Source organism: Euleptes europaea, chromosome 7 (assembly GCF_029931775.1).
Source record: "Euleptes europaea isolate rEulEur1 chromosome 7, rEulEur1.hap1, whole genome shotgun sequence".
Lineage (NCBI taxonomy): Eukaryota > Metazoa > Chordata > Lepidosauria > Squamata > Sphaerodactylidae > Euleptes > Euleptes europaea.
In genome coordinates this window covers 73283368-73309438 of record NC_079318.1, presented here as the reverse complement: position 1 = coordinate 73309438, position 26071 = coordinate 73283368, and the positions used below count along the sequence as shown (strand labels likewise).

Below are 26071 nucleotides of genomic sequence, written 5' to 3'. Positions count from 1 at the left end.
GGGATCTCGCAGCAATGACCCCTGCTAAATGGTTAACTCTCAGCTAGTACGGTAATCTCAAGGGTTGTGGCCTGTGTGGAAGCTGCCAAGAACTCGAGTTGTGTCTTTCCGGAAAATTAAGATTTGTACCGATTGGCTGCAGGGGACATTGTGCCAAATCTGGAAGAAACCATGGAGTTTGCTGAGCTTATCAAGACACCTCGAGCTGATAATGTCATCCTTCACCGTCCCTTTTATCCATTAGTGGAGGGGACGCTCTGCTTGACAGGACATCACCTGATTTTCTCTTCACGGCGGCAGGACAACATGGAAGAACTTTGGCTTCTTCATTCCAACATTGATTCCATTGAAAAGAGGTGAGGGTGCTGCAGTTTCCATAAGGGGGACAGGGTGGGTGAACTGGATATAGCCTTCAAAATGTTATCTTATTTCCCCCAAAGATCTAGGTTGAAATATTTTGGTAGGATGATATCACTAAAAATACACATTTTTAAAGTAATTGTTCAGGTGCTGGGTTCTCTCTGGAATCATTCAAGCTACCCTGCAAGGTAGGTGGGGAGCAATAAATTACAAAAGGTGATACTGAACGTAGATGAAGAGTGACTGGCTTAGAGCTCCCAAATGAATTTGTGGCCGAACTGATGCTGGGGACAGAGTTCTGTAGGGTTCCAGCCCCTACAATCGGTGCCTTGGAGTTCCACTGCAATAAGTATGTCTGTAAAATGCCTAGTGTTCTATTGTTTTTTTGCCCAAGGAAGTTTTGTGACACAGTCTTTGGCACCTCCGATAATATTTTTCTTTCTCCAATAATATTTTCTTAACCGAATGGGGGGTTATTCTTCCCTGCACACAGTCTCTGATTTCCACAGATGACGTCAGGAATATCCCCCCCATCAGATTAGCTAAGGCCCTGTTTTAATTTTTACCCTGTTGTGCTGGTTCTTTTTTTTTTTTTAATCGAGATAATATCTTTGCTTTTAAAAAGCATTAGTCCACAGGGGTTCCTTTTCCCTTCTACTGGATGTTTGGGCTGGAAAAAACTTCACCTGTTGACATCCTGTTCTATTTTCAGGCCCAGTTTCTGATATGACTTGTTTATGTTGGTTTTGAGGGTTGTACCGTCTTTCCTCCTGTTTTTTCTCTCCTCCTCCTGGTATTACACGCTTTGGATTAATAAGGACCTAATGACTGTGCTATTGGCTGAGACCAAAGAGTAATCTAGTCCAGCATTCTGTTTCCAAGAACAGTCAACCAAATGCCATTGGGTGCTCACAAGTAGGGCGTGGTTGTCTTCTGCCTCAGCACTTTGAATTCAAAGGTATACTTCCTGTGAACATCAATACTCCGCTTGGCTCTTGTGGTTAATATCCATTGATAAGCCACAAATCTGTGTAAATCATTTTTTAAAGACTAGTGGCCATCCCCTCATCTTGTTGCAGTCATTTCAATAAGTTAATGTGTTGAATGAAGACGTACTCTTTTTGTCAGTGCTGAATCTCTACAACAACATCATTCCAGTGGATGGGTCCTATTTTGGCAAAGGGTTGGATAACTTTTCTGATCCCCTCCCTGATTCCATGAATTCCCCCTGTTATTTCAAGCCCCACACAAGCACGGGGATGGCATCTAATTTGAGGGTTGACGGACTACTTGGCTTTGAATAACTTGGTAGAACAAACGAATGATAACCTGCTGAGCTTTCAGTTCGTTCCTGGCATCCTACGTTCTCACACACATTTCTTTCTTCTGCGCTGAAGAGGAGCAGGCGGTTTGGAACAGTGTTGAAACAGGATGATAATCCTGTTTACACCCCTGCCATGCCATTTTGCAATTTCCTTGAGTGTGAAAAAAAATGGGGAAATGGCTCTGTTTCTCCTTGTGAGGGCATCAACTGATTAGTTTGTTTAAAACCTCACCAATGCAGCTTGGCTGATCGTAGCTCTGTTGAAAGAGTCTTGCCAGGATGGTTGTTGGGAGGGTTAACGAGGGCAGGTAGAAGAGACTGATGAGAGTGAGCACAGTTAGTGAATTGGGGGGTAGCTCACTGGGTGATCTTTAGGCTAGTCTCTCTCTCTCTCTCTCTCATTTTAACCTACCTCCCAGGGTTGTTCGGAGAGTAAACTGCAAAGTGGGGAACTGTGAATGCCACCCTGAGCTTCTTGAGGAAGGGTGAACTAAAAACATGACCTTGCTGGAAGGTGATTTGAGGAATGGGTTAAAAAGCACATTTTTATATCTTTAGTTCATTGCTTCCATTTCTGTCTCATCCTTTCCCCAATGGCTTGGAACAGATTACTGTAAATAAATAATCAATTAAAATGAATATGTTTAATCCTGGCCATTGCATAGGTTCCCACCCCCCTTATGGTTCTTCTGGAATGTATGCAGCCTTGGATTCTGATGGACCTCTAGAGGAAGCCAAAGATGTGGGGAAGTTACTTTTGCACTTGGTTCTTGTGTGGTACAGTCAGGAAGGTGCTCCCGTTGGGTTCTGATGGCATAAAGAGAAGAAGGTAGATCACAACATCAGCACCCTGAGTGGTGCCCAGGTGATGACAGGGGTTGGTCGTAATTCAGTGACAGAATGTGAACATAAGATCCCAGGTTCATACCTCTGTCGTTCATGCAAAGCAGGAACACCATAAGACCCCAGGTTCAATGCTTGGAGGTCTACTATGTGCTTTGCTACCCGTGTGGTGTCGTGGTTAGAGTACCAGACTGTCAGGAGTCATGCGGTCCAGGCAGGCTCTTGCCATGAGTTAGGCCCATTTCTGTTCAAGAGCATCTTTCGGTTTTGTTTCCCAGAGCTGTTCAAACTATCCCCGCTCCCTGCCTCCCCCCTCCTGCTCTGACCTTGAGTCGCAAGCAGGCAACTTCAGTATTATGGCTTGCTCACTCCCTGCTTCCCACCAGGCACTGTTATCTCCCAATTCCCAGGCCTGCTTGATCTTGCACCTGGGGTTGCTTTGTGCTTAAAGTTATGCTTTGTAGAATGGATGGTCATTAGCAGCTTTGAACCTGTAGATTGCTTATGCTGTACCTGCGGCTCCTGAATAAACGTTTACCTGCTTTAGACCTGCCTGTCTGAACGAGTGACTTTTTGGGATTGCCGAGGTTGGCTGGAGAACCTCACACAGACTAGGATCTGGAAGAACCAGAATTGAATCCATTGGGCCATGGAAGCTTTCTGGGTGACCTTGAGCTAGCCTAGCCTACCTCACAAAGGTGGTTATTGAGGAGAAAATAAAAGATTGGAGATTGATGTATGGTAAGCCACTTTGGATCCTCCTTCTCCTTTGGAGGAGAATAGCAGAGTGTAAAAATAGCTAATATATTAGACCTTGGTCCATTTAAGTAGTTCGTATCTTAATGTCATTAAGGGGTATGGGTGGGGGGATTTGTTTACTTGTAGGGGGTGTTGAAGAGTCTTGTGGCAAAGCTTTAAGCAATTTTGCATAACAGCAAAAAGGGCTCATTGGTCTGGCAGCACACAGTATAATCCCGAGGTCCCAGGCTGACCTCATCTGCTTTTGCTGATCTGCTGTGTCTGGACCACTCCCTCACCATGGAAACCGGCCCTACAGGTCTAGCTCTTCCTAGTCTCTGTCAGCGGCTTCATCCAGCTTAAAATAATCATAACCGTGATCTGCTTTGCTGTTCAGGTCAATTCCACTTTCTCTGCATGTAACCAATTAAATTCAGAGGGGATCAACGTCTGACTCTGGACTCCTTTATCCAGCATTCCATTTTATTTATTCGATGTACTTCTAAGTTAATATCCTGCTTTTCAGACAGATATCTTCTTCCAAAGCAGCTCCCATTAACAAAGAAAGGCACATATTAGCTACTTATCTTGCCTGCATCCTGATGAGCAGTATAGAATTCAATACAATCTCTTTTTCTTCTCATTTCCTGTCTTTTTCTTTTCTACATTATAGTAACATGTTCCTGATCTTTATAGTTCTGGAGTAAAGGTTAGATGTGAAGATTAGAGATGTAAAGTTTACAGAAATTTTGAAGCTGCAAGAAAAAGTTTTTCCCACAGGGTTTTTTTCTCCCTAGGGAAAAGTAGAATTATGGGGAGAAACTGGAATATATGCAGTACTTTCCTATCAAAGCTAAACTTTGTGATTGTACAAGAAGAAGAGTTGGTTTTTATATGCCAACTTTCTCTACCACTTAAGGCAGAATCAAACCGGCTTGCAATCACCTTCCCTTCCCCTCCCCACAAAAGACACCCTGTGAGGTGGGGGGGGGGTCTGAGAGAGTGTGACTAGCCCAAGGTCACCCAGCTGTCTGTGTATAGGAGTGGGGATTGGGGAAACAAATCTAGTTCACCAGATTAGCGTCCGCCGTTCATGTGGAGGAGTGGGGAATCAAACCTGGTTCTCCAGATCCGACTCCACCGCTCCAACCACCGCTCTTAGCCACTGCACCACAACACAGCATGCATCAATTATAACTGCCTATAAAATTGTAGAGTCTGGCATTTTTATGGAATTTAAAAGTATAAATGTCTTTATTTTCTATAGGAAAACTTGTGAGTATAGCCATTACTTGAGAAAGAGTTGCAAACTGCAGCACCGTATACTACCTTAGCACATGTATCTTAATTCTCCTCACAACAACCCTGTAAGGTAGTTTAGGATGAGAGAGAGAGAGCACCTGGCCAGGGTCACCCAGTGAACTTCATGGTAAGTTGAGCTCAGGTGACCTCGGTCTTAGTCCACCACTCTATTCATGTTTGCTGAGGTAACTTGTAGCTCCACCCTTTAGTGTTTCTCAGTCAGCTGCTCTTGCCTCTGAATGAAGGGTTTTGTCAGCTAAATTGTGAGGCTTTGCCTGTCCCCCCCGCCCCATTGCATCACCTTCCCCGTTGAACGCTGTGGGATGCTGTAAATGGCTGCGTTGGAAGGCTCTCAGAGCTGTTTCTTTGTCCTTCTCTTGAGTGCTCCTGTCTTTTGTCACTGCAGGTTTCTTGGCTCCTTGGGCTCCATCGTTATCAAATGCAAAGACCTGCGGATTATTCAGCTTGATATTCCTGGAATGGAGGAGTCTCTGAACATAGCTAGCTCCATTGAGGTAAGGTGATCTGTAGGAGTTGGCAGGATGGTATGGTGGTCTCGTTTCTCCTGATAGAGGTTTTTGGAGGCTGGAGTCGTGCCTAGTTTCTGAGTGGGATATTTCTGGAATGGAAAGTTTGACCAAGAATATAGTCAAGCATTGTCGTTTCCTCTCCTGATTCTTAAAATGGGGTGTGATTGCAGTTGGTTGCATATATTTGAGGTATTCCATTTCTTTAAATGTAGAAATCACTGTCTTTCATGTTAACAAATATAAAACTAACTTTAGGAGCAAATAAACTTATATGTGATCCTGATACAAAGCTGTTTAGGGCATTAAAGGTCAGACTAGGATTTAGAATTAGGCCAGGAGACAAATTGATAACCAATGCCTTTGGACTAAAATGGGTGTTCCATAATCCCTGCAGTGGAAACCCAGTTAAGATACACACAGGTGTGTTCAGGACCAGCTAAAAGTTCTTGCTATTCTTTGAAGGCAGTCCTACAAAGAGGGCTTTTAACCATCTAATGGGGTATGCTCTCTAGAGATGTTCATCAGGCACTACCTCTGCTGTGATTTTTGAGCCACAAGATAAACTAGCTTTATTTGCTGTAGCATTTGGTCATTACTTCCTTTTCGACCTACTGCTCCTTACAGTCACTGCATCAGGGTGGTGAGAACTCCTGGTATATAGTAGAAATATATAACATTTTTTTCAAAGACGTTTATTGTTTAAATTTGACTAATTTGGGGCACAATGGGTATGCTACTATGTTTTCAGTGTTATAAAGTGTGATATGTAACCATGCTGCTAGTCCTTGTGATGATTTCTGCCTAAATAATGCACTTTCTTTTGTTCGCTACAAAAAGGGTTTCCGATTTTCAACTTTTATTTTTCCTACCTCTCAGACAGTCAAACTAAGGTACGTGTGCTAAGGTAGTACAGGGTCCAGCAGTTATCAGCGCTATCTCACAAGTACTGGGTATATTTACAGTTTTACTTGTATAATAACCAAGACACTTCTACTAAATATAATTGTAAATTATGCCAAATAGTACTCTGTAAGTTATAAATGTCCTATTTTAAGCTGTTAAGGCAGGGGTGGGGAACATCAGGCCCAGGGGCCATTTAAGGCCAGCGAAATCATTTGGTCCGGCCCTTCGTGGGTCCTGGCAGATCTCTAGCTCAGAAGGATCTAAGACTGGTGATCTGCCCCCTCCCGTGGACAGGAATAGCCTCTATTCAAGGCAGATGTGACTTTGTTTTGCTGAGAAAAGGAACCTTTTTTCTCTCTTGCAGAAGAGTTGTTAGCTATGGAGCTGCTAGGACCGCTCAAGAAACTGTGTTAACCGTTTCCCACCCAGGCCATGGAGAAACGTATTCCCTCTGTACTACAAGAGAGCTGGGGGCGGAAGTGGCGACAATGGAGGGGTTAAAGGGGGCAGGTTCAGAATGCGCGTGGTTGAGTTCTTAGCCAGTGTGTCCTCATTTCATCCCTGCAGGCGGAGGTAGCAGGAGCCGGCTGTAGAATCCGGCCCCGACCTTGTGGAGCAGGAGCAACTCTGGTGTGCGGCTGGACGGCTATGCCCGGCTGGTGCAACAGACCATCCTGTGCTACCAGGTGGGCGAGTGGGCCACTGGTTGGATGCCTGCCTACTTGCCCGCACCGGGGGGTCATCTGGGGTAGCTGCCTGCTTGGGGCTTGGTTGGCTAGTTGATAATTTAGTATGGCCCGTGAATGATGTTATAAATATCCAAATGGCCCTTGGCGGAAAAAAGGTTCCCCACCCCTGTGTTAAGGCAATAAAGTAAGTTTAGGTTTGCTAAGAAAGTTTTGCATTCATTTCAGTTTTCTCCAGCATTTCCTTTTCTCTCTCCCCTACCCCATCCCCCATGACTTCAGAATTTCTGGACATTTTGTATCTTTCATTCTTAAGAGAACATGGCTGCCAGGGAGTGTGTGTTGGTGGACATTTGGACCAGTAAAGATTATGGAAACTGTAGTAATAGGCTAAGAGGTGAAGATGAAGCAGAGCTTTGGAATGCTTGGTGGGGTTCATTGACGTCTTGAGGAAAAGAGCATTCAGCAAGCACAGCATACGTTCTTCTTTCTCCCTGCAGGCGCTGTCCACCTTAGATTCCATCACTCTGATGTATCCTTTCTTTTATCGGCCCATGTTTGAAGTAATTGAAGATGGCTGGCACTCCTTCTTACCTGAACAAGAATTTGAGCTTCTCAGTTCAGTAGTAAGTCCTATTTGAAATAGGTGTGTTTGTATTAGAAAGTTTTTTTTATCATACTGTTTTGTTTGGCTGTGACTTATTTGTAGGCATCTTGAATCCTGCTTTGCAGGAGAAAAACAGGGTAGAAGCATTTAATAAATGTGCACCTCTCCATTCAGCTGGCAAGGTTCCTTCCTAGAAGAAGTGAAAAGTCATGGTTTGGAGCAGGGTGGATTTGATTTAAATCACTAGTCAGTAAAACTAGATTTTCACAATTTAAATCACTAGTGAGGAAGACTATTTTTTTAAAATCATGGTTTTCTACATAAACAGCACTTCTCATGATGTTTCATTCAGGCCACCAGGCCTTGCATTTCTTTGTTGCAGTTTTTGCATTTTGCACATGTCCCTGCCTTACTCATATGTGGAGGAACATCATTAAAATATTCCCAAACTAGGTCTCTTTTACAGCCTGCTGCCATTATAGGCTTTCTCTTCAAGGGAGAGTATAATATGATAAACCTCAGGCTGTACACACAAAGATCCCAAGACTTGTGGAGAATTCTACTCAAAAGGTTTCACTATCATTTTTACTGCTTGCCCCTCCCTCCTCACACTTAGCTCCATGTACAGATCTATCCCACTCCAGTCAATCTTCTGTTCATTGAACTGCTTGAAACTTAGCACTTAGGAGATAAGGAGTTGATCTTGTGTACATAGATTTGCAAAGCAGCAGTGGGATTAAGGTCTTTTTCTCAACTCTGTATGTTTATTTTATAACATTTTTGCCGTTAAGAAAAGGCATGTTAGCTCTGCAGACACAAACTCACAGTTTTGAGAACTGCAAAACCAAGCGTCTGTGATAATATCTTCCAGATAGAAAAATTGCCCAAAATAAACTTACAGAAACCTCTGGAAGGGCATGACATTATGAGTGGATTGATGGCATTCATTTACCCAAAAATGTAAACATTGCATCAGTATACAGCCTCGTGCTAGATAATTAAAAACCAATCCTGATTTCATGATGAATAACCTTTGGACTATAATGTATCTTAAATAGAAAGCTATCTTTAGATAGATTTTTCCTCAAAAAGCATTTTATTTTTTTTAAAAATCAGATTTTAATAAAAAATCCAATTTAAATTTTAAAATTCCAATTATTTTTTAAAGCATTGATTTTTGTCCACCCTGGTTGGAGAGAGAGGGTGGTTTTCAGTGGTGGGACTTCAGCTTTGGGACCGATTCTCTTAGAAGACCTGGCAGGTTGCATTATTGGTGGAATGCAGGTGCGGTATATGGACTCCCGTCCTCCCCAGCATTTAAAAGGGATGTGCAAGCATTTTAGACCTGGCATTATCATAGTGGCAGATGCTGAGCCCCCAGGCTGTGCTGCCATCTGGCTTCCAACAGTTATCAAAGGGCCACTGTTTATATTCTGTCACCTGCCTCTAGTCTCAGTGAGAGAGGGGGGCTATTAATAATAATTAAGAACAAGCATAGTAAGTGGGCACATGTCAGATTGGGAAAGCAAACAATGTTGAAAAGAAATCCCTTTTGGCAGAGTAATAATCAAATTTGGGGGTACTTCTGCATTTTAAACTTGATGGTTTAAAATAGTATTCATTCCCTTTTATCTACCAGGAAACCATCATCTTATCAGTTATCATATTTTGCTAATTATTTTATCCCGCAGACAAATGAATGGAGGTTGAGTTACATCAACAAAGACTTCTCCGTGTGTCCTTCTTACCCACCAATTGTCACTGTCCCTAAATCAATTGACGATGAATCTCTTTGCAAAGTTGCCATGTTTCGCCATGGCGGACGCTTCCCAGTCCTCAGCTATTACCACAAGAAAAATGGGATGGTAAGTTGGTGCTTGAATATATTCTGTGCCAAGGACAAACCCAGGTATTTTCCTAGGACAAACCCAGGTATTCATTTGGAAATTGTCAACTCTGGGGATATGTTGACTTATTGATGCTATGTAGATAACTATCAGGGAAGAGTATCATTCCTACAACTCCCTCTCTTTCCATTTGAACCACCAGAAGCTTTCCCTCTGTTGGGCTCGAGGGTGGTAGAGTCCCCGTCTTTGGAGGTCTTTAAGCTGAGGCTTTAAGCAGAGGTCTTTAAGCAGAGGCTGGATGGCCATCTGTTGGGAGTGCTTTGATTGTGGGGTCCTGCATGGCAGGGGGTTGGACTGGATGGCCCTTGCGGTCTCTTCCAACCTTGTGAACTTGAGAGAGCATCTCAAATGCAGTCTTCTGAGTGGGAGTGTCTGAATTTTTCCCTTGTAGCAATAAAGGGCTAAGTGTTCCCTTGAAGGGATTGTCTGGCCAGGTGTGTGAAATCCCTGAAGCTAGTTCTGCGTTTGCATTGCTGCCAACAGAATGTAAATTTGACAAATATCTCTGATACCTCAAGTGAACATAAATTTGCAGCTAGCACAGTCATTTTGAGAGGTGCGAGGACGCATATACACCTGAATCAACCCTCAAGGTATATACACTGGCGAGATACGCAGCCTTGCCTTTTGCCATCCTAGAAGGGAAATTCAAGAAGGTCCCTAGGGCGGACAGACTCTGCCTGTTACTCCGGGGAACTGGAGACTATTGAACATGTCTCTTTCAGATGCCCTTTTTTACAAGACAGCCCGCTCCAAAGTTATTGAACCCCTCATCGGGAAAATGGGCGTTGAAGGAGAGGCTGATTGGGAAAAATGGTTTTTGTTGGGTGATAATTCCACAATTACCTCTCAGGTGGCTAAATATTGTGCGGTTGCACTCAAGGAACGTCACCTTAGAGTACTCCCCCAATCTAATTCGGAAAATGTATAGCCTGATATTTTATATTGAGATTAGTCTTGGACTGAAAATTGACTTTTGTAAGGTTTGTCTCTGTTTTATCTGGCAAATAGCCGTAGATAAATAATAATAATTATTATTATAACCCTCAAGGTAGATATCATATTGCAATGTTTGTTACGAAAACATTCACACAAAGCTGCCTTGTTCTGAGTTAGACCCTTGGTCTGTCAAGGTCAGTATTATCTCCAGGGTCTCAGGCAGAAGTCCTTCACAACATTTGCTACCTAATCCTTTTTAAAAGTGAAGATGCCAGGGACTGAACTTGGGCCTTACCCAACCACTGAACCAGAGCCCCTTCTTTGTAGAAACCAATCTGGGGTTAAACTGGTATTTGACCTTTAAGTCTAGGGTTGTGTCCTCAATCTGTGTTTCGACTTCCATTTTGACATCTCGGTGTTTGAGGTAAGTGTCGTACTACGCACAAGCATGAAGTCGCTCAGAAGATAACTGGTGCCGAACAGCCAAGGCCTTCCTTGGCTCAGCCAGTGTTTCTGTTGCTGTCATACTGCCCTTGTACAAATCTATGGTGAGACCACACTTGGAATACTGTGTACAGTTCTGGTCACCACACCTAAAAAAGGATATTGCAGAGCTTGAGAAGTTGCAGAAAAGAGCAACCAAAATGATCAGGGCGCTAGAGCAACTGCCCTATGAGGAGCAGCTAAAATGCTTAGGGCTGTTTAGCTTGGAAAGAAGACGGTTAAGGGGAGACATCATAGAGGTCTATAAAATTATGCATGGTATGGAGGGAGTGGACAGGGAGAAGCTTTACTCCTTCTCATAATACCAGAACGCAGGATCATCTGCTGAAGCTGGAGGGTGAGAGATTCAAAACAGATAAAAGGAAGTATTTCTTCACACAACCCATAGTTAAAATGTGGAACTCCCTGCCCCAGGATGTGGTGATGGCTGCCAACTTGGAAGGCTTTAAGAGGGGAGTGGACATGTTCATGGAGGAGGGGGCTACTATCCATGGCTACTAGTCAAAATGGATACTAGTCATGATGCATACCTATTCTCTACAGTATCAGTGGAGCATGCCCATCATATTAGGTGCTGTGGAACACAGGCAGGATAATGCTGCTACAGTTGTCTTGTTTGTGGGCTTCCTAGAGCCCCCTAGTCGGCCTCTGTGTGAACAGACTGCTGGACTTGATATGCCTTGGTCTGATCCATGTTGAGCTGATGTTCTTATGCTAGTGTTGAAAATGTGATCCTTCAGCCACTGAAGTCAGAGTACGGGCAGCCATGGACATTACTCTGCTGTCTTCCCAGGTGATGATGCGCAGTAGCCAGCCACTCACAGGCACTAATGGGAGGCGCTGCAAGGAGGACGAGAAGCTGATCAATGCCACCCTTCGGGCAGGCAAGCGTGGCTACATCATCGACACCCGATCCCTGAGCGTCGCCCAGCAAGCCCGGGCCAAAGGTGGAGGCTTTGAGCAGGAGGTCCATTATCCACAATGGAGGAGGATTCACAAATCCATTGAGAGGTGAGTGTGAGAAGGGATCTTCTGTCAGGAACATCATTCCAGCTTTCTAAGGATCAGAAGTCGGGATGCGTGGAATCGGAGAGTAAATTGAGACCACTTAAAAGTAAGCACATTGTTGCAGTTACCAACCCACTTTTTATGGACATACTTTAAACAGAGCCCATGTGGTGAATTGACTGGGGTGCTGGACTTAGACCTGGGAGACCCATTTTCAAATCCCTGCTCAGCCACTAGTCGACCTGGGCTGGTCACACACCCTCACCCTAACTTTTCTCAAAGGTCTTCTTTGAAGCTAAGATGAGCAGGGACATAGAGAAACCACGTAAGCCATCCTTGGCTACTTAGAGATAAAAATGTAATGATTAATTGGTCATTAGGGGAGTGGGGACACACATTCTGCCAGATGTGCATGAGTATGGGGACACCTGTGCACAAGCATACTTGCTGTACAACTTACTGCCCAATTTCGTGCTGCTTTTGTATCTGAAAATAAATGCTTGGTTACTCAACGATGCTAAATGAAAGCACTCCTGTCCTGCGATGCACCCTCACCTTCCCATCAACCTTCCTCCTTATGACCTTGATAGGTTTGGTCAAGGAAGGTTAAGTGTCTTCAATCATGGTGGCATGTGGCCAAGTGATCGTGGGCTTTTAAAGGTCACCATTTAAATCCATTATGCCACAAAACTCTGTGAGGGACCATGGGCTAGGCAGCCTAACCCCCTTTCCCACCCTGCATCAAGAATTGCTGTGTTCTCTATCAGTACTGAGTAAATGTGCTTAGTTTTGCATAACTTGTGCTGCTGCTAGCCCAAGGAACAGTGACGAAAGCAACCTACATTTCTTACTGGTACTTTCTGTTGAGGAGCTCAGTGCAGAAGTGAAGAGGAGCCACTTTTTTTAACCGGTTCTCTGTACTGGCCTATACAAGCTGAGGAAACAGCTGTGGAAGTCTGCAGGTTCTTGCAGTTGTATCTGTTGGATATTTCAGTTACCTCCCTTCTGGCATCTGAAATCTCACCAGAAATTGTGCACATGCTTTCCAGCTTACTTTTAGCCTACGGTGTGCTAACTTCTTTTGGGCTTAAATCCTCATCCGAACAAGGAATGTACTTCACTAATCCAGTGGGGGAAGGGAGTGCGTGAATATATCCCAAAGTAAGTTGCAGAAATAAAAAAATCCATAGAGGGTTTACTGTACATGATACTGGCTGTATGGGGGTGGGTGGGAAATCTACTTTTTGTGTGTGCAAAAGTAGAACCGCAGCAAAGGCACAAAGGAGAAAATGTAATTTTGACAATTTAACTTTAGTGCACATTTCCCTTTCAGTGTAGTGTGTGTGGAGGGGGGAGTGATTTAGCACCATCAGATTATACAGAAAACACAGCTAAGCAACTGACTTCATTAAGGTCGAAGGATTTTTGGAGTATAGCATTCTGGAAGATTGGAAACAATCATTTCTCTCCTTTTTCAACTCCTTGGGGTCAATTTGTCCCCCTTTTAGGACTTACTATAAAATGATTATTGTGGCATGATTATAGAATATGTTTAGTCCTGGTAGGTTCATAGCAGTGGTGTTCTTAATTGGAATTTCCCCATGACAATTTAATGTACTTTAAATTTGCAAAGCAAGTGCGGGTATTCAGGTTCTCTTAAAGAGTTCACATGTAACTGATCCATGGAAAATTATCCTGAATATGCACCCTTGCTTAAGAACGTAAGAATTGATCCAGGACTGAGCTCTGTGATGCAGTCCCTAGGCATCCCCGTTTAAAAGGCTCTGGGATTAGCAGGACTGGAGAGGGGGGAAAAAACCTTTCTCCCGGAAACCTTTGGCAGCTGTTGCCAGTCGGTGTCAATATTATGCGTAATGCACTGACTCACCATAAAGCGGCAGACCAAACTAACAGGCCTACCTTTTTTATTCCTCTTTCTGCTTAATAGTTTTAAAATATTGAGATATTTGCTTTTCTCCGGGGCATCCTAGGACCTAAGGTGGGTGACCCCAGTGTAAAAACCCTACCAAAACAAACATTAAAGCAACACATTAAAAATAGCTGATGGTCTCACAAGGTGGTCACTGGGTCTTCAGAGTGCATCATGCATGGCATGTGCAGTGCTGAATAGAAATTCGGTAGCCGGAGTTAAGGTGGTTGCAGCAGCCATGAGTAGCAAGGGAAGGGGGCCATAAGAAGATAAGAAACATAAAAAAGCCATGCTGAATCAAACCAAGGCCCAACTGTTCTGATGCTGGAGAGAAGAGGTATGCATCATGACTACTATCCATTTTTACTAGTATCCATGAATAGCCCTCTGCTCCATGAACATGTCCACACCTCTCTTAAAGCCTTCCAAGTTGGCAGCCATCACCACATCCTGGAGGCAGGGAGTTCTACAATTTAACTTTACATTGTATGAAGAAATACTTCCTTTTATCAGTTTTGAATCTCTCACCCATGTGGCAAAGGATTAGCCCCCTCCCTGCCTAGTTTGGTACTGGCTCTGCTTAGGGATCTCTTATTTTGAAGCTGTTTCTGGTTTGCCGGGTCAGTAATACTGCTGACTCTCGTGCCATCCTGGAATCCAGCTCGCCCTTATCGCTGGCTCTGTCATGCTGGCAAGAGTAAAAAGGGACAGACAGATAAGACAGCATTGCATAAGGTAGTAGACAAATGTCGTATAGAGGATGGTGCGGAGTTGTTTTCCGTTGCCCCAGAAGATTGGATCAGAACCAACAGGTTGAAATTAAAATCAAAAGAGTTTTCAGCTAAACTTTAGGAAAAATTTCCTGACAGAGCAGTTTCTCAGTGGAACAGGCTTCCTCAAGAGGTGGTGGGCTCTCCTTTGGAGGTTTTTAAGCAGAGGCTAGATGGCTATCTGTCAGCAATGCTGATTCTGTGAACTTAGGCAGATCATGAGAGGCAGGGCAGGAAGGGTTGGATCAGTGCTTGGCTCTCGTGTCCCTTTCTTACATGCTCAGGGTAATGCTGATTGCCACTTTGGGCTCAGGAAGCAATTTCCCTCCAGGCCAGATTGGCCAGGGAGCCTGGAGGGTTGTTTTTGTTTTGCCATCTTCTGGGCATGGAGCAGGGGTCACTGGGGGTGTGGGGGGAGGTGTTTGTGAATTTCCTGCATTTTACCATTGGTTAGACTAGATGACCCTGGAGGTCCCATCCAGCTCTATGATTCTATGACAAAAGCTGTACACATGTTGATCAAGCATATTTCAAAGCAAAAAGTCGGTGGGGGGGCTCTTTTTCAGTTCTGCCATGGGTGTAATTCCAGAAGCAGATTCACTGTGTTTATAATGGCTGGATGTATGATGGTCTGGGTAATGTTTCAGCCCCATTTCTCCAAACCACTCTGGCTCCCAGTCTCCCCTGTCACCGCCTTCTGCCCCATTCCAAGTACCTCTAACAATGGGTGCAGGAGAAGCTATAGAGGAAGAGAGACCTCAGTTAAGGCCCTTTTTCTATAGGCTTGAACGTCCCCCTCTCCTCGATGAGTGGAGTCCTTCTTCTATGATACCAATCTCCACTCATCTCTTGCCCCCTTTCCTTCTCCTGTGTCTCTCCCAGCCCACAACCACACACGCCTTTAGACAGCCCTACAGTAGGAGTTAGGTGCGTGTGGCTAAGATCATACAGCAGTTTTGTCAAAATGTAATATATTCTAATTATGATGTTTCTGCTGACCGTTCTCTTGTGCTAGCTGTAGTTGCCGTTTCCCCTTCGTTGCCCTGTAGCAGTTATCAGTTCCCTTCATCCATCTTCCTGTTTCAAGTAGGCTTTGGTTTACTCCCCATAGATGGGGGAGCCCTTCAAGGCCTGCCTTATCTACAGATTGCTTTTTGCTGTCCTCTCCTGGCACAGACCACATTTTTTGTGATCCAGGGAGCCTGAAAGCAGTGAGGGCTCTTGGCCTCTCTACCCCCTCCCACACACACGTACCCATTTATGTGAGTGGCTATTAATACATCATGGGGAGGGTGTTAAATTTTTATGTTTATATATAAAACAATGCTTTGGTTTTCCCCCCCTGCAGGTACAATATCCTTCAAGAAAGCCTCATCAAGCTGGTGGAGGCCTGCAACGACCAGTCGCATAATATGGACCGCTGGCTGAGCAAGCTGGAGGCGTCCAATTGGCTGACCCACGTCAAGGAGATCCTGACCACCGCCTGCTTGGCTGCTCAGTGCATTGACAGGTAGTTCCTTGGCATTTCTATCTTTGATCCATCATGCTTTTCAGTTTTGGGAAACTTAGTAAGAGCATTAAAGGAACCCATCAGAGCCAGGGTTGATGTACTCCAGCATTCTGTGTTTTGCTGGCCCACCAGTTGCTTCTGGAAGCCTCCAAGCAGGGCATGAAGGCAACAGCCTTGGAAGTACTTTGGCATCTACTGATGAGGCACACTGCCTTTGACCACAGGGGATTCACTTAGCTCTCATGATTGAGTGCCATCAGTAGACTTACCTTCTACCGATTTGTGGCAACAAGTCTTGTAAGGTAGTTTCAGAGGGTAGCTGTGTTGATCTGCAGTAGAGCAGCTGATGAAAGGAGCTTTAGCTCTTGAAAGCTCATACCCGAAAAGCCCTGTAAGTCAACTCTGCCTTGCATTAAAAAGGGTATTTTTACTTTTGTAAAGAAGAGCTTTGGGGCTTTTGTGGATCTGCTCTTTCATGGTATTTTAACTACTAGTGGCAATTTATGTGATTCTACCCTGTTTTTGGAAGCGAGTCAGATAAGTGTTCTGTAAATACTGGAGAAGGGTAAATGGTGTCTGGTGCAAAGTCACTCAGCTGAGCTTCATGCCTGAATAGAGGATGTTAACCAGATCTTCATGGTTCAAGATCACCATTCTACCATGGTGTGCTGCCTCTTGCTATATAGCATATTTACTGCTGTAAGTTTGCCCCTCTGAAATCTTTCTGTTTTCCCCCACAGAGAGGGAGCATCAGTCTTGGTTCATGGGACTGAAGGAACTGATTCAACACTACAGGTGACTTCTCTGGCTCAGATTATTTTAGATCCGAGATGCAGGACCATACGTGGCTTTGAAGCACTGGTTGAGAGGGAGTGGCTGCAGGTAAGAACTGCGGGGTACACATTCACACTGGGGAGGCCGAACGTGAAGAAAAAAATCTTTGGGGATGAAAGGATTATGTAAAATATGCTAAATAAGAGCTGAACCTCCTCCACAGGCTTGAAAGAAATTTTGAGGCTCCAGATAGAGTGAAATATTTGTCTATGCAGAATCCAGGCAGAAGAGTGAAATTTTTGTCAATGGTAGTATCAGCATTAAGAAAGACAGAGCTAAGAGAGAAAAACAAGACAGAGTATATTGAAAATTAAATATAAGTATTATTCAATGAAATAGATATAAGATAAGCGTAAGTTGGAAAACGGATTTGATTTTACTTTTCTAATTGTCTATCGATCCCGCTTTCTCTGAGTAACATGGATATGTTAAGTAATATATTGAAGGCAATCAACAGGAAATCAAGCATTTAAGTATAAAATGAGGATTAGCACATAGTCTTGTAGTAAGAGTATATTAGTACAAGTTAAGAATGTAAATAAAATGTAAATAGCATTTATTTCTCCCTCCAGAGTTATGAGTAGGGTGGATCCCCTTTTTCTTCCCTTTTCCCCTTTTCTTTTCTGTACCCCATATCTTTAAAAGCAAATAAAAAAATATTTTTTAAAAAAGAGTGAAGTATTTGTCTATGTAGAATCCAGGTAGAAGTGTAGATGAAGGAGGAAAGAGAGTGGTTGGCAAAAAAAATATATACAATTTAACTTTGTATCTAAATATTCTGCTAGTCCTCTTGAAACTGTATCACTGTGTTTCCATTCAAATAGTACGCCTTTTTTGTTTATTACAAAAGTGGTTTTCTGCTTTCAACTTCCCCACCCCCCAGCTTCTCAAATGGCAAGGTGCTAAGGTAGAATAGGGTGCAGCAGTTTACAGCTCTCTCAGTCAAATATTAGGTCTATTCACCATTTTGCTTGTAGAGAACAAAGGCATTTTTACAGACCTGAATTCTATAAATATGCCAAATCATATAATTTTATATTCTGCACTATGGATTATGCATCTCATGCTGTTAAAACAGTAACCTAAGTTTAGGTTTGGTAAGAGAGGAGGTGTCACATATATTTAGATTTTTCTTACAATTTCTGTAGTGGGAGGTGTTTGGGAGAACTGCTCTGGAATAGACCCAAGCAAAACTGAAACTCTGAAACAATCTGGTCAAGGGAGACTCTACACCATTTCTCCCCATTCCCCAGCCGCTGGCTTGTGTGCTTTGACAGAGTGTGCTAAACTTTTTAACCCGCCCCAGTTGGGGTGGGGGTTCTCTCTGACCTATGCTGAACTGGGGGCTGTTTTCTCCTAGTTCCCACCATAGCCCCCCATTCAGTCATAAAGTGGTCACATTCCTGGCAATTATGGCCAACTCAGGATATCCAAAACAGCAGTCTGTCTTGCTTTTTCCTGGCAGGTAGGTCCTGCCCATTTGCCCCCATAAAGAGAAACCATCTCCTCTCAGCCTGAAATACAAGGAGTTTATGGTTTTGCTCCCAGGAAAGAGGGCATCCTATCTGGGGCCCAGTGCCTCTTGTGTGTTAATCAAGGTGTCCTGCATTCCTCTAACGTAACATAGATGATTTGTTCACAGTTACTGTGGGCACTTAGATCAATCAATGTCAAAACCTTTATTGGCATGAACAACATCCGCAGAGATGTAATTGTACTATTTCACTCAACAGAATTCACCTGTTCCCCTTTGCAGTAACATTCACGAATCCTCATTGCTTGCTGCAAAAACCTGGCTACATAGTCAGTTGTGGCCACATCCTGGGTAGACATAAGAAAAGCTACCTTATGCTCAACTGGTTGCCACTCCTTGCTAGCAAACAACGGGTTGATAAACTTAAGGTGGATTATCTGATAAAGGAGGCAGTGCAAAAGGACATACTATGGGCACCTAGATAACTTGTAATGCCGCTTTCTGCATCTCTGGATATATTTCTAATTATTGCTTGATTAAAATTAATACTTGAGTAGAACTAATTCTTTTACAGTTCATAAATATCCCTAATAGTACAAGTTTTTGTTAACCAAGTTACATACATTGCATATCTTTCCATTTTTAAAAAAGTACTCAGATAATTTTTGAGCTGATAAGAAAGCAAGCACTGCATAGGGTTCATTTCCCCAAAAAATTTGTTTCCCCCCCAAAAAAATTGTTCTTTGTTTTCCTGAGGGAGGATGACAGTGAAAGAAATGGTTCTCCATGGCTTCCAAAACTATAAAAAATTTACTTCTCTTTGATATGCAAACTGAGCAAATCTTACTGTAGTGTTGTTTTAAAAGATTCAGGTTGTTTTGCTGCATAATTTTAACTCTTTCCTTTGGTTGCACTCTTAATGTGCATCATGGCATGTTCTTTCCCACAGGCTGGTCACCCATTTCAGCTGCGCTGTGCCCAGTCAGCCTACTCAAATAGCAAGCAGAAATGGGAGGCCCCCATCTTCCTGCTCTTCTTGGACTGCGTCTGGCAAATCCTTCGTCAATTCCCTTGTTCTTTTGAGTTCAACTATCATTTCCTCATCATGCTCTTTGAACATTCATACGCCTCCCAGTTTGGCACTTTCCTGGGCAGCAATGAAAATGAAAGGTAGGTGAACTTCTGGGAGGGTGAGAAGAAGGGATATTGGAAAACAGGCATTCACAATTGTATCATGCATCATGGATGAGGAACTGAACGCAACATTTTATTTGGTTAGGAGTCCTGACTTTGAACCTTTAAACTGAGTTTGAGGTGGTTGTGGACATACAAGGCTGCCTTAATTTGGATCAGTATAGCTTGCCTGGTGTTGTCTACTCTAATTGACTGACAGTGGCTTTCTGGAGTTGGGGGCATGAGTCTTTTCAGCAGCTGCTACTTGACATCGTTTCATTACATATGCCAGGGATGGAACATGGGAACTACTGAATGCAAAGGATGTGGTGTACCTCTGAGCTACAGAGATCCTGTAGCAGTAGTGGCAAGCCTTTAATGCCAAAGGGTGCTACAGGTCAGGTCCAGATCCAGTACTGTACTAACAGTTATGTGCAGTACAGGACCTACACATGCCCTGTTGTAACAGAGGGAGTTCAGCCTGGGCTCCATGATAGCCACAGCTACAGGTTTTCATGTTCTTGGGCAGGTGTACCACAAACCCTGCTTCTAACTATGCTAACTACAGTACAGGTTGGCCACCCATGACATGGACTTTGCTTGGAGATTTAGAAACAGTATAAATTTGTGTTGAGGCATCCTTATCAGACATTGGTTCTTTTCTTTTCCAGCGAATAGCAAACAGACTATTAGACACACCCATAGCAACTGCAAAAGCATATGCCAAGCAAAACATGTTGTCTGCGATCGAGCTTTGGAATTCTTTTGGTCCTCAAGTATTGTTGTGGTGGCCCTTCCCGGGTCAAGCAAGTGGGAGAGTCTGGGCCTTTGCAAGGATCAGTAGACAGGTGGACCATTTGCTTTGTCTTGCTCACTCATATCTTTTAAGTTGTAAGGGAGAGAATGCAAGGACCTGGGCATGAAAAGCCAACTCCCTCTTGAGCAGAACTCTGGACACCATCCCAACCACCCCTGTGAATTATCTTTGCTTCCACCCAATCTGTTCTGTTCTGCAGTGCATCTTCAGCAAATAGCCATTAAGCAGGGGGTAGCATTCAGAAAGCAGTGCCCTGTTGATGGATTATCCTGGGTTCTATCTTAAATAGACATCTCTGAGATATCACCCTTTAAATTTTATTTGACTTCTTTTATCCTTTAGAGATCATGTGTATTTGGAAAAATTGCAGTAAACTATTCTAAGCCCATGGGTTACAGCAAGGTATAAATCTAAACGAGCAGAGAGAGGGAGTTGAGATCAATAGGACAGAACACTGTGGAAATGGGTATTCCATGTATAAGATACCAGATTATTTGCCTTGCCACCCAAATTTTGCTTGGCTGGAGATGTCAAAGAAAGAAAACCTGGAGTGCCTATTGATGGTCTCCCTCAAATAAAGTGGATTCTTATATCCTGTAAACCTCTTTGTAGTGGGATGATAACTGGCATGTGACTTTGAAGTCCAAAATGGATCGGATCCAGTGGAGGAGATCCATGGCCGGAAGGGATTCAGTGCATGGCGTGCATCTTCCACCGCTTCCTCCCTTTGCTGAAGCCCAAAATATCACTCAAATGCTGCCACTGGGGGCCAGGAGGACCCCCAGGAACAGCACTGAGGAAGGAATGTTGGGGGTCTGCTGTGTGGGAGGGGGAATCAGCAGAAATCATCCCCGCCCCTTCATCTGTGGGATCCAAGTTGATATCTGGTAACCGACCAGCATCATTAACCTCTGGATGTTGCAATTCATGAACATCTTCCAAGGTTGCCTTGCGCTTCCTCTTCAGCTGTTTTTTCTCGGTTTGTGAATCAGCTGGCTTTTCTGCATGTGTTTTGATGTTTCCTGCCACAAGAGGGAACCTGTGTGTTGTATTACTGAATGCTTTTATTGAAAGGTCATGCAGAAGCAAAGAATGGGGGATTCTATCTCTACACTTCCTCTTCTCTCTGCTTCCTTTTCTTTTCTTACCTGTATTTGCATACAAAGTAAGGCCAAGTGCATTGTGTGCTTTTGTCTCAGCCATTATGGAGCAAGGTGCTGTTTTCCCAGGATCACGTGAATGAAGTCTGGTTTCACAAATGTTTGAGCTGGTTTTGGTACCCATAGATTATTTTGGGTCAACACCAACTCTACCCACCTACCCCCTTTATTCAAGTCCTCTGGCACATGCTAGAGACCTCCCTGGGAGCAGTGATCGGCTCTCCCTTCATACCAGTATTTGGAGAAGGCAGAAGGTAACTTCTGTTACCTCCGTCTTCGCTAAGAGCCTTGAGCAAAATGAACGCTCAGGTAAGGAGGTTTGGATCTGTGAATGGAACAGAGGCCTCTTTGGCTGCTTTGTGCCATGTTGCTTCTTCCCCTTCTCCAAACAAGAGTCGCTCTCCTTGCTTTGCCCTGCCTTTCATGTCCAGTGCAAAGTGAGCATATGTCATTTCAGGCATTGGGGAAGCAACCTGGAGGCTTCCCACTTCTTTCTGTCTTCTCTCTCTATCTCTTCAAGGCCCTGGGCAAAGTGATAGTAAAAGAGCCATCCTCTCAAGTCTGTGTCTCTCCCCAGAGAACTTCCTCTAGGACTCTTGGGTGCTTGCAGTCTACAGCAGTAGGTGGTTGCTGTAGCAGGGAAGGGGCCGACACATTTTGTGGCCCTGTACGGGGTATTCCATTGTTGTCCTTGTGACATTCAGCCCCCTCCTTCCCATATTTTATTGCAGCTGGTCACTCACGGTAGTCTATATACTGGAATTTACGTAATTTGCTTTCAAGAGACGGGAGTCGTCCTCTTTTTGGTGGTGGGCAGGGGTACCTTGGGAAAGTCTGGAGAGGGTTGTCTTGAAATAGAGTTAAAAAGCACCAGTTTCAGCAGTTGAGGAATCTAGTCCTTCAAAGAGAAACACTCTTGTGCTCTTCTCTCCCCCCCCCCTTGTGGTGAGAACAGAACAGCTGGTATGTAAAGCAGGGATTTGTGTAAAACCTCTCATATTGCATTTGTTGTATTAAAACTCCTGACTTCTCTTGAAGCTTTTCAGGTGTTTTCTGAAGTTCCCCTTGAATTTCAATGTAGATTAAATTTGGTAGCTACTCGGTGTAAGAGTTTGCTGAAAGAATAGCTGCCTTCCCTCCTTTAGCAGTCAGCAGAACAGAAAAAGACTTTGGTGCCTTTCAGGCCCCTTGGGATTCATTTGGCGAATGGAGGGGATGACTGAGGTGATTTTTTTTCCCAAAAGAGTGGATGAGTAATACTCATTTCTCTGCCAGGTGTAAACTCAAGCTGCCCCAGAAGACGATGTCCTTGTGGTCCTGGGTGAATCGGCCTGAAGAGCTCAACAGGTTCAAGAATCCTCTGTTTGAGGCCAACAGTCTGGTTATCTGGCCCTCGGTTGCACCACAGAGTCTGCAGCTCTGGGAAGGTATGATGGCTCGACTCAGGGATGTGGCATGAGTGTAGCAGAGTGGCTAAGATTCAGTCCACGTGTTGAATGTTGCTACATGTAATTTTCCTGTCTTTTATAGGATGTGGGGAGGCAGAGCAGACAGAGGAATCTCTTAATGTTAACTGCTAGCTATTTTTCTACTCCTGATCACTCCCCAACTAATTTTCTTCCGTGGGCACTTTTCTTCTGTGGGGTGAGGAGCAGCTTGGATGAGTGGGTTTTGAGTGGAACTGTGGTGGAGAGGCCAAGATTGAACCTTTCATCTATATTCCTGATCCTTGGCTCAACATTAGTCTCCCGTGGCTGCTTTTCATTTAAAAACAAATATATTGCTGGAACGTTACTGACATCTGCATGTCATGTGTGATTTGGCCCTTGACTGAGTTGCAGACCAAGAGGTTTCCTGGGTTTGAATCTTGCTTCTACCGTGAACTTACTAGGTGGCCTAAGGCAAGCCATTGTCTCTCAGCCTCAGATCCCCTGCTGTGGGATTACAGAGTGGTTGTGAGAACAATATGTGTCTGAAGCACCATAGAACTGCTAACTGTTGTTCCCATGGCCATGCTGTGTGTTATCACCTGGGAAACAGCATGTCTGTGTTCAGAGCAGTTCCATTCACATGAAGCTGCCTTATACTGAGCCAGAAGATCAGTATTGTCCACTCTGATGGGCAGCACCTCTCCAGGGTCTCAGGTCAGTCTTTCAAATCATTACTACCGGAATCTTTTCTCTTTTTTTAATGGAGATGCCAGGGATGCTTACTCTACTTGTAATGAAAGCCAAAAGGGTTTTGAATCTCTCACAGGTATTTATTTTTATTATTTTTAAAATCTGTATCACACTCTACCCCAGCCAAAGCTGGGGTCAGAGCAGTTCATATCAGCTGTCACAGCATAATACATATTGCTATACAAAAATACCATTTCACAATTAAAACCCTCTGTCCCCGACCTTGGAGAAAGGAGCGCAGTCATTGAGGGGCTGTCCCCCGAATTCCAATGTTGGTGGTCTAGAAGATCATAATTGATTGTGTCGAAAGGTGCTGTAATATCTAATAAGATCAGTAACGCTGACTCACCTTGATCTAGCTGCCGACGGTGGTCATCTGTGAGGGCGACCAAAGCCGTCTCCATCCCGTGACCAGGGCAGAAGCCGGACTGAAATGGGTCCAGAGCTGATGTTTCATCCAGGAAAGCCTGAAGCTGTTCAGCCAGCGCTCTCTCAACTACCTGACCCAGGAAAGATAGATTAGATACTGGGCGGTAGTTGGCCGGATAAGTAGGATATAAAGATGGTCTTTTTAAGAGCAGACGCACCACTGCCTCTTTCAAACTCCCTGGGAAGACCCCTGGACTCAGAGACAGATAATGTCCCCCAGGGGAGCTCGACTGGCCTTAACCAGCCAGGAGGGTCCCGGGTCCAGGAGGCTTATGGTGGGCCTGGGAGAGCTAACTGAAATGGCCCAGTATTGGACCTGAAAACAGCCAAGGGGCTCCAGTTCACTTACTGTATCAATGTTAGTGGGGAGGTTGTGGCAGAGTGACAAGATTTTATCTGCAAATAGCTCGCAAAAGCCTCACAGCTAATGGTCAAATTAGAATTTGGATGCCCCTGAGAAAGGGATGTAAGCAATTAATTATTTTGAACAATTGAGCCGGGCAAGAGCTAGTGGGAAGCAATGGAGGCTGCATAGTAACTTTTCTTTGCTGCCTTCATTGCCACCTCATGGCATCCTATAAGATGTTCTTGTAGCTTTGTCGCAAGCCCGCTGCCAGACTTGCTCTAGCCTTCTAAGTTCTCACTTCTTACTCTGTAGCTCTGTGGCATACCACATACCACAGGTGAAAAGGGCATCGGGGAGTGATTCCATTGATGGCTTCGGAGAGACAGCCATGCCAGTCCTCCACCAGCGCATCTAAGGAACCATGGTGGGGAATCAGATCCCACAGAGCATTTTGGAGTCCAATCGGATCTATAAGTCTCCATGGGCGAGTGTAAATCTGCTTGCTGCCCAAACAGGGAGGAGGCAAGAAATCAATTCAGGCCTTCAGGGCAAAGTGGTCTTATCATGGCACTCTGTCAACAGACACCAGGCTCACATTTATTCCCGTCCCAAAGATTAGGTCCTGCTCGATGTGTGGGACCTGATACAATCTGGGAGAACCCCAGTGTAATGTTTCACAATCTGGGAGAACCCCAGTGTAATGTTTCACACCTAGTATCATGCCGGAAACCGGAGGTCTGCTCAGTTGCCTGAAACATGTTCACAATGAAGAACTTCTTGTCTTCACAGAATTCTACAAGTTGCTCTCCTGCATTATTTCTTGCTCCTAGCCCAAATCTGCCAACAATATTTGATTCGGCTTTGTTTCCTATTTTTGCATTCCAGTCACCTATGATTATCAGCATGTCTTTTTTAGGGTGTGATCAATGTTTCCTACTGCATGAGAAATGGTAATGAAAACTGCAAAATGTGGCACAACTCAGCTAGGGCATTCTCTTCCCTAAGAATGCAGGGAAAGGAAAGTGCATTTATCTTTGCTTGTAAACAGGAGTCTTTAATGAATCATTTAGATACTAAGCAGAAAGCCAGGCTGCTTGCTTCGTAGTAAGTATAACATGCAGCTCGGCCCCCACATTATGCCTGGAGTTACAACCCAATGCTTCTTGTTCTATCAGTGGCTTTGTAGAACTGCCTGGTCTCCCGATGCAGAATGCCAGATGCACCCCCTGGCAGAAAGGCTTGATTGTGCCAGGGGATTGTGAAGGATTGAGATATACATTTTTCTGAATACAAGAAACAGATTGAGTCCACTGTATTGCCATGCCTTTTGTTATGTTTAGGGGAAGAGAGTGTGTGCCTGCTGCTGTTTGCATTGTTTAAGAATGCTATTTCTCTGTTGCTCCAGGTGTCTTCCTTCGTTGGAACCGATCCTCCAGATTTCTGGACGAATCTTATGAAGAAATGATCAATATCATCAAATATAACAAAGAACTCCAAGTGAAAGTGAATATGCTGAGGAGGCAGCTGGCAGAGCTGGAGACGGATGACAGCACACAAGATGATGAGATGCTGGGCAGTCCCTAATGTTGCACTGGACTCACCGCCAAGGTCGTCCCCGCTCAGCCGTTCGAGTTATCACTACACTAAACACTCAACACAAGACTTGCATGCGCTCAAGTTCCTTTTTAGTGCAATTGACTTTGAACCCTTCTGTTTCTCAGTCCCTCTCTTGGCACTATAGTCATTCACACCCTAACAACATTGTTTCTTTGGTTTTGTTCATGGGAGCAAAAGTGT

The 26071-nt window shown here is 44.2% G+C and overlaps 1 protein-coding gene across 1 annotated transcript; it reads left to right on the top strand.

Annotated features, from left to right (window-relative positions):
- MTMR9 (myotubularin related protein 9) lies at window positions 1-26071 on the top strand. The gene is made up of 10 exons (XM_056852659.1): window positions 1-356; window positions 4974-5082; window positions 7187-7312; window positions 8985-9158; window positions 11437-11654; window positions 15700-15861; window positions 16602-16743; window positions 19119-19339; window positions 22595-22746; window positions 25680-26071. Exons 1-10 carry the CDS (start codon window positions 172-174, stop codon window positions 25856-25858), a joined length of 1668 nt encoding a protein of 555 aa, XP_056708637.1. The 5' UTR covers window positions 1-171; the 3' UTR covers window positions 25859-26071.

Excerpts from the sequence above, each read along its gene's own strand:
- MTMR9 (XM_056852659.1), top strand. The coding sequence starts at position 172 with ATGGAGTTTGCTGAGCTTATCAAGACACCTCGAGCTGATAATGTCATC. Across the intron at positions 11,655-15,699 it reads ATTCACAAATCCATTGAGAG|GTACAATATCCTTCAAGAAA; the intron begins GTGAGTGTGAGA and ends CCCCCCCTGCAG. Across the intron at positions 15,862-16,601 it reads GCTGCTCAGTGCATTGACAG|AGAGGGAGCATCAGTCTTGG; the intron begins GTAGTTCCTTGG and ends TTTCCCCCACAG.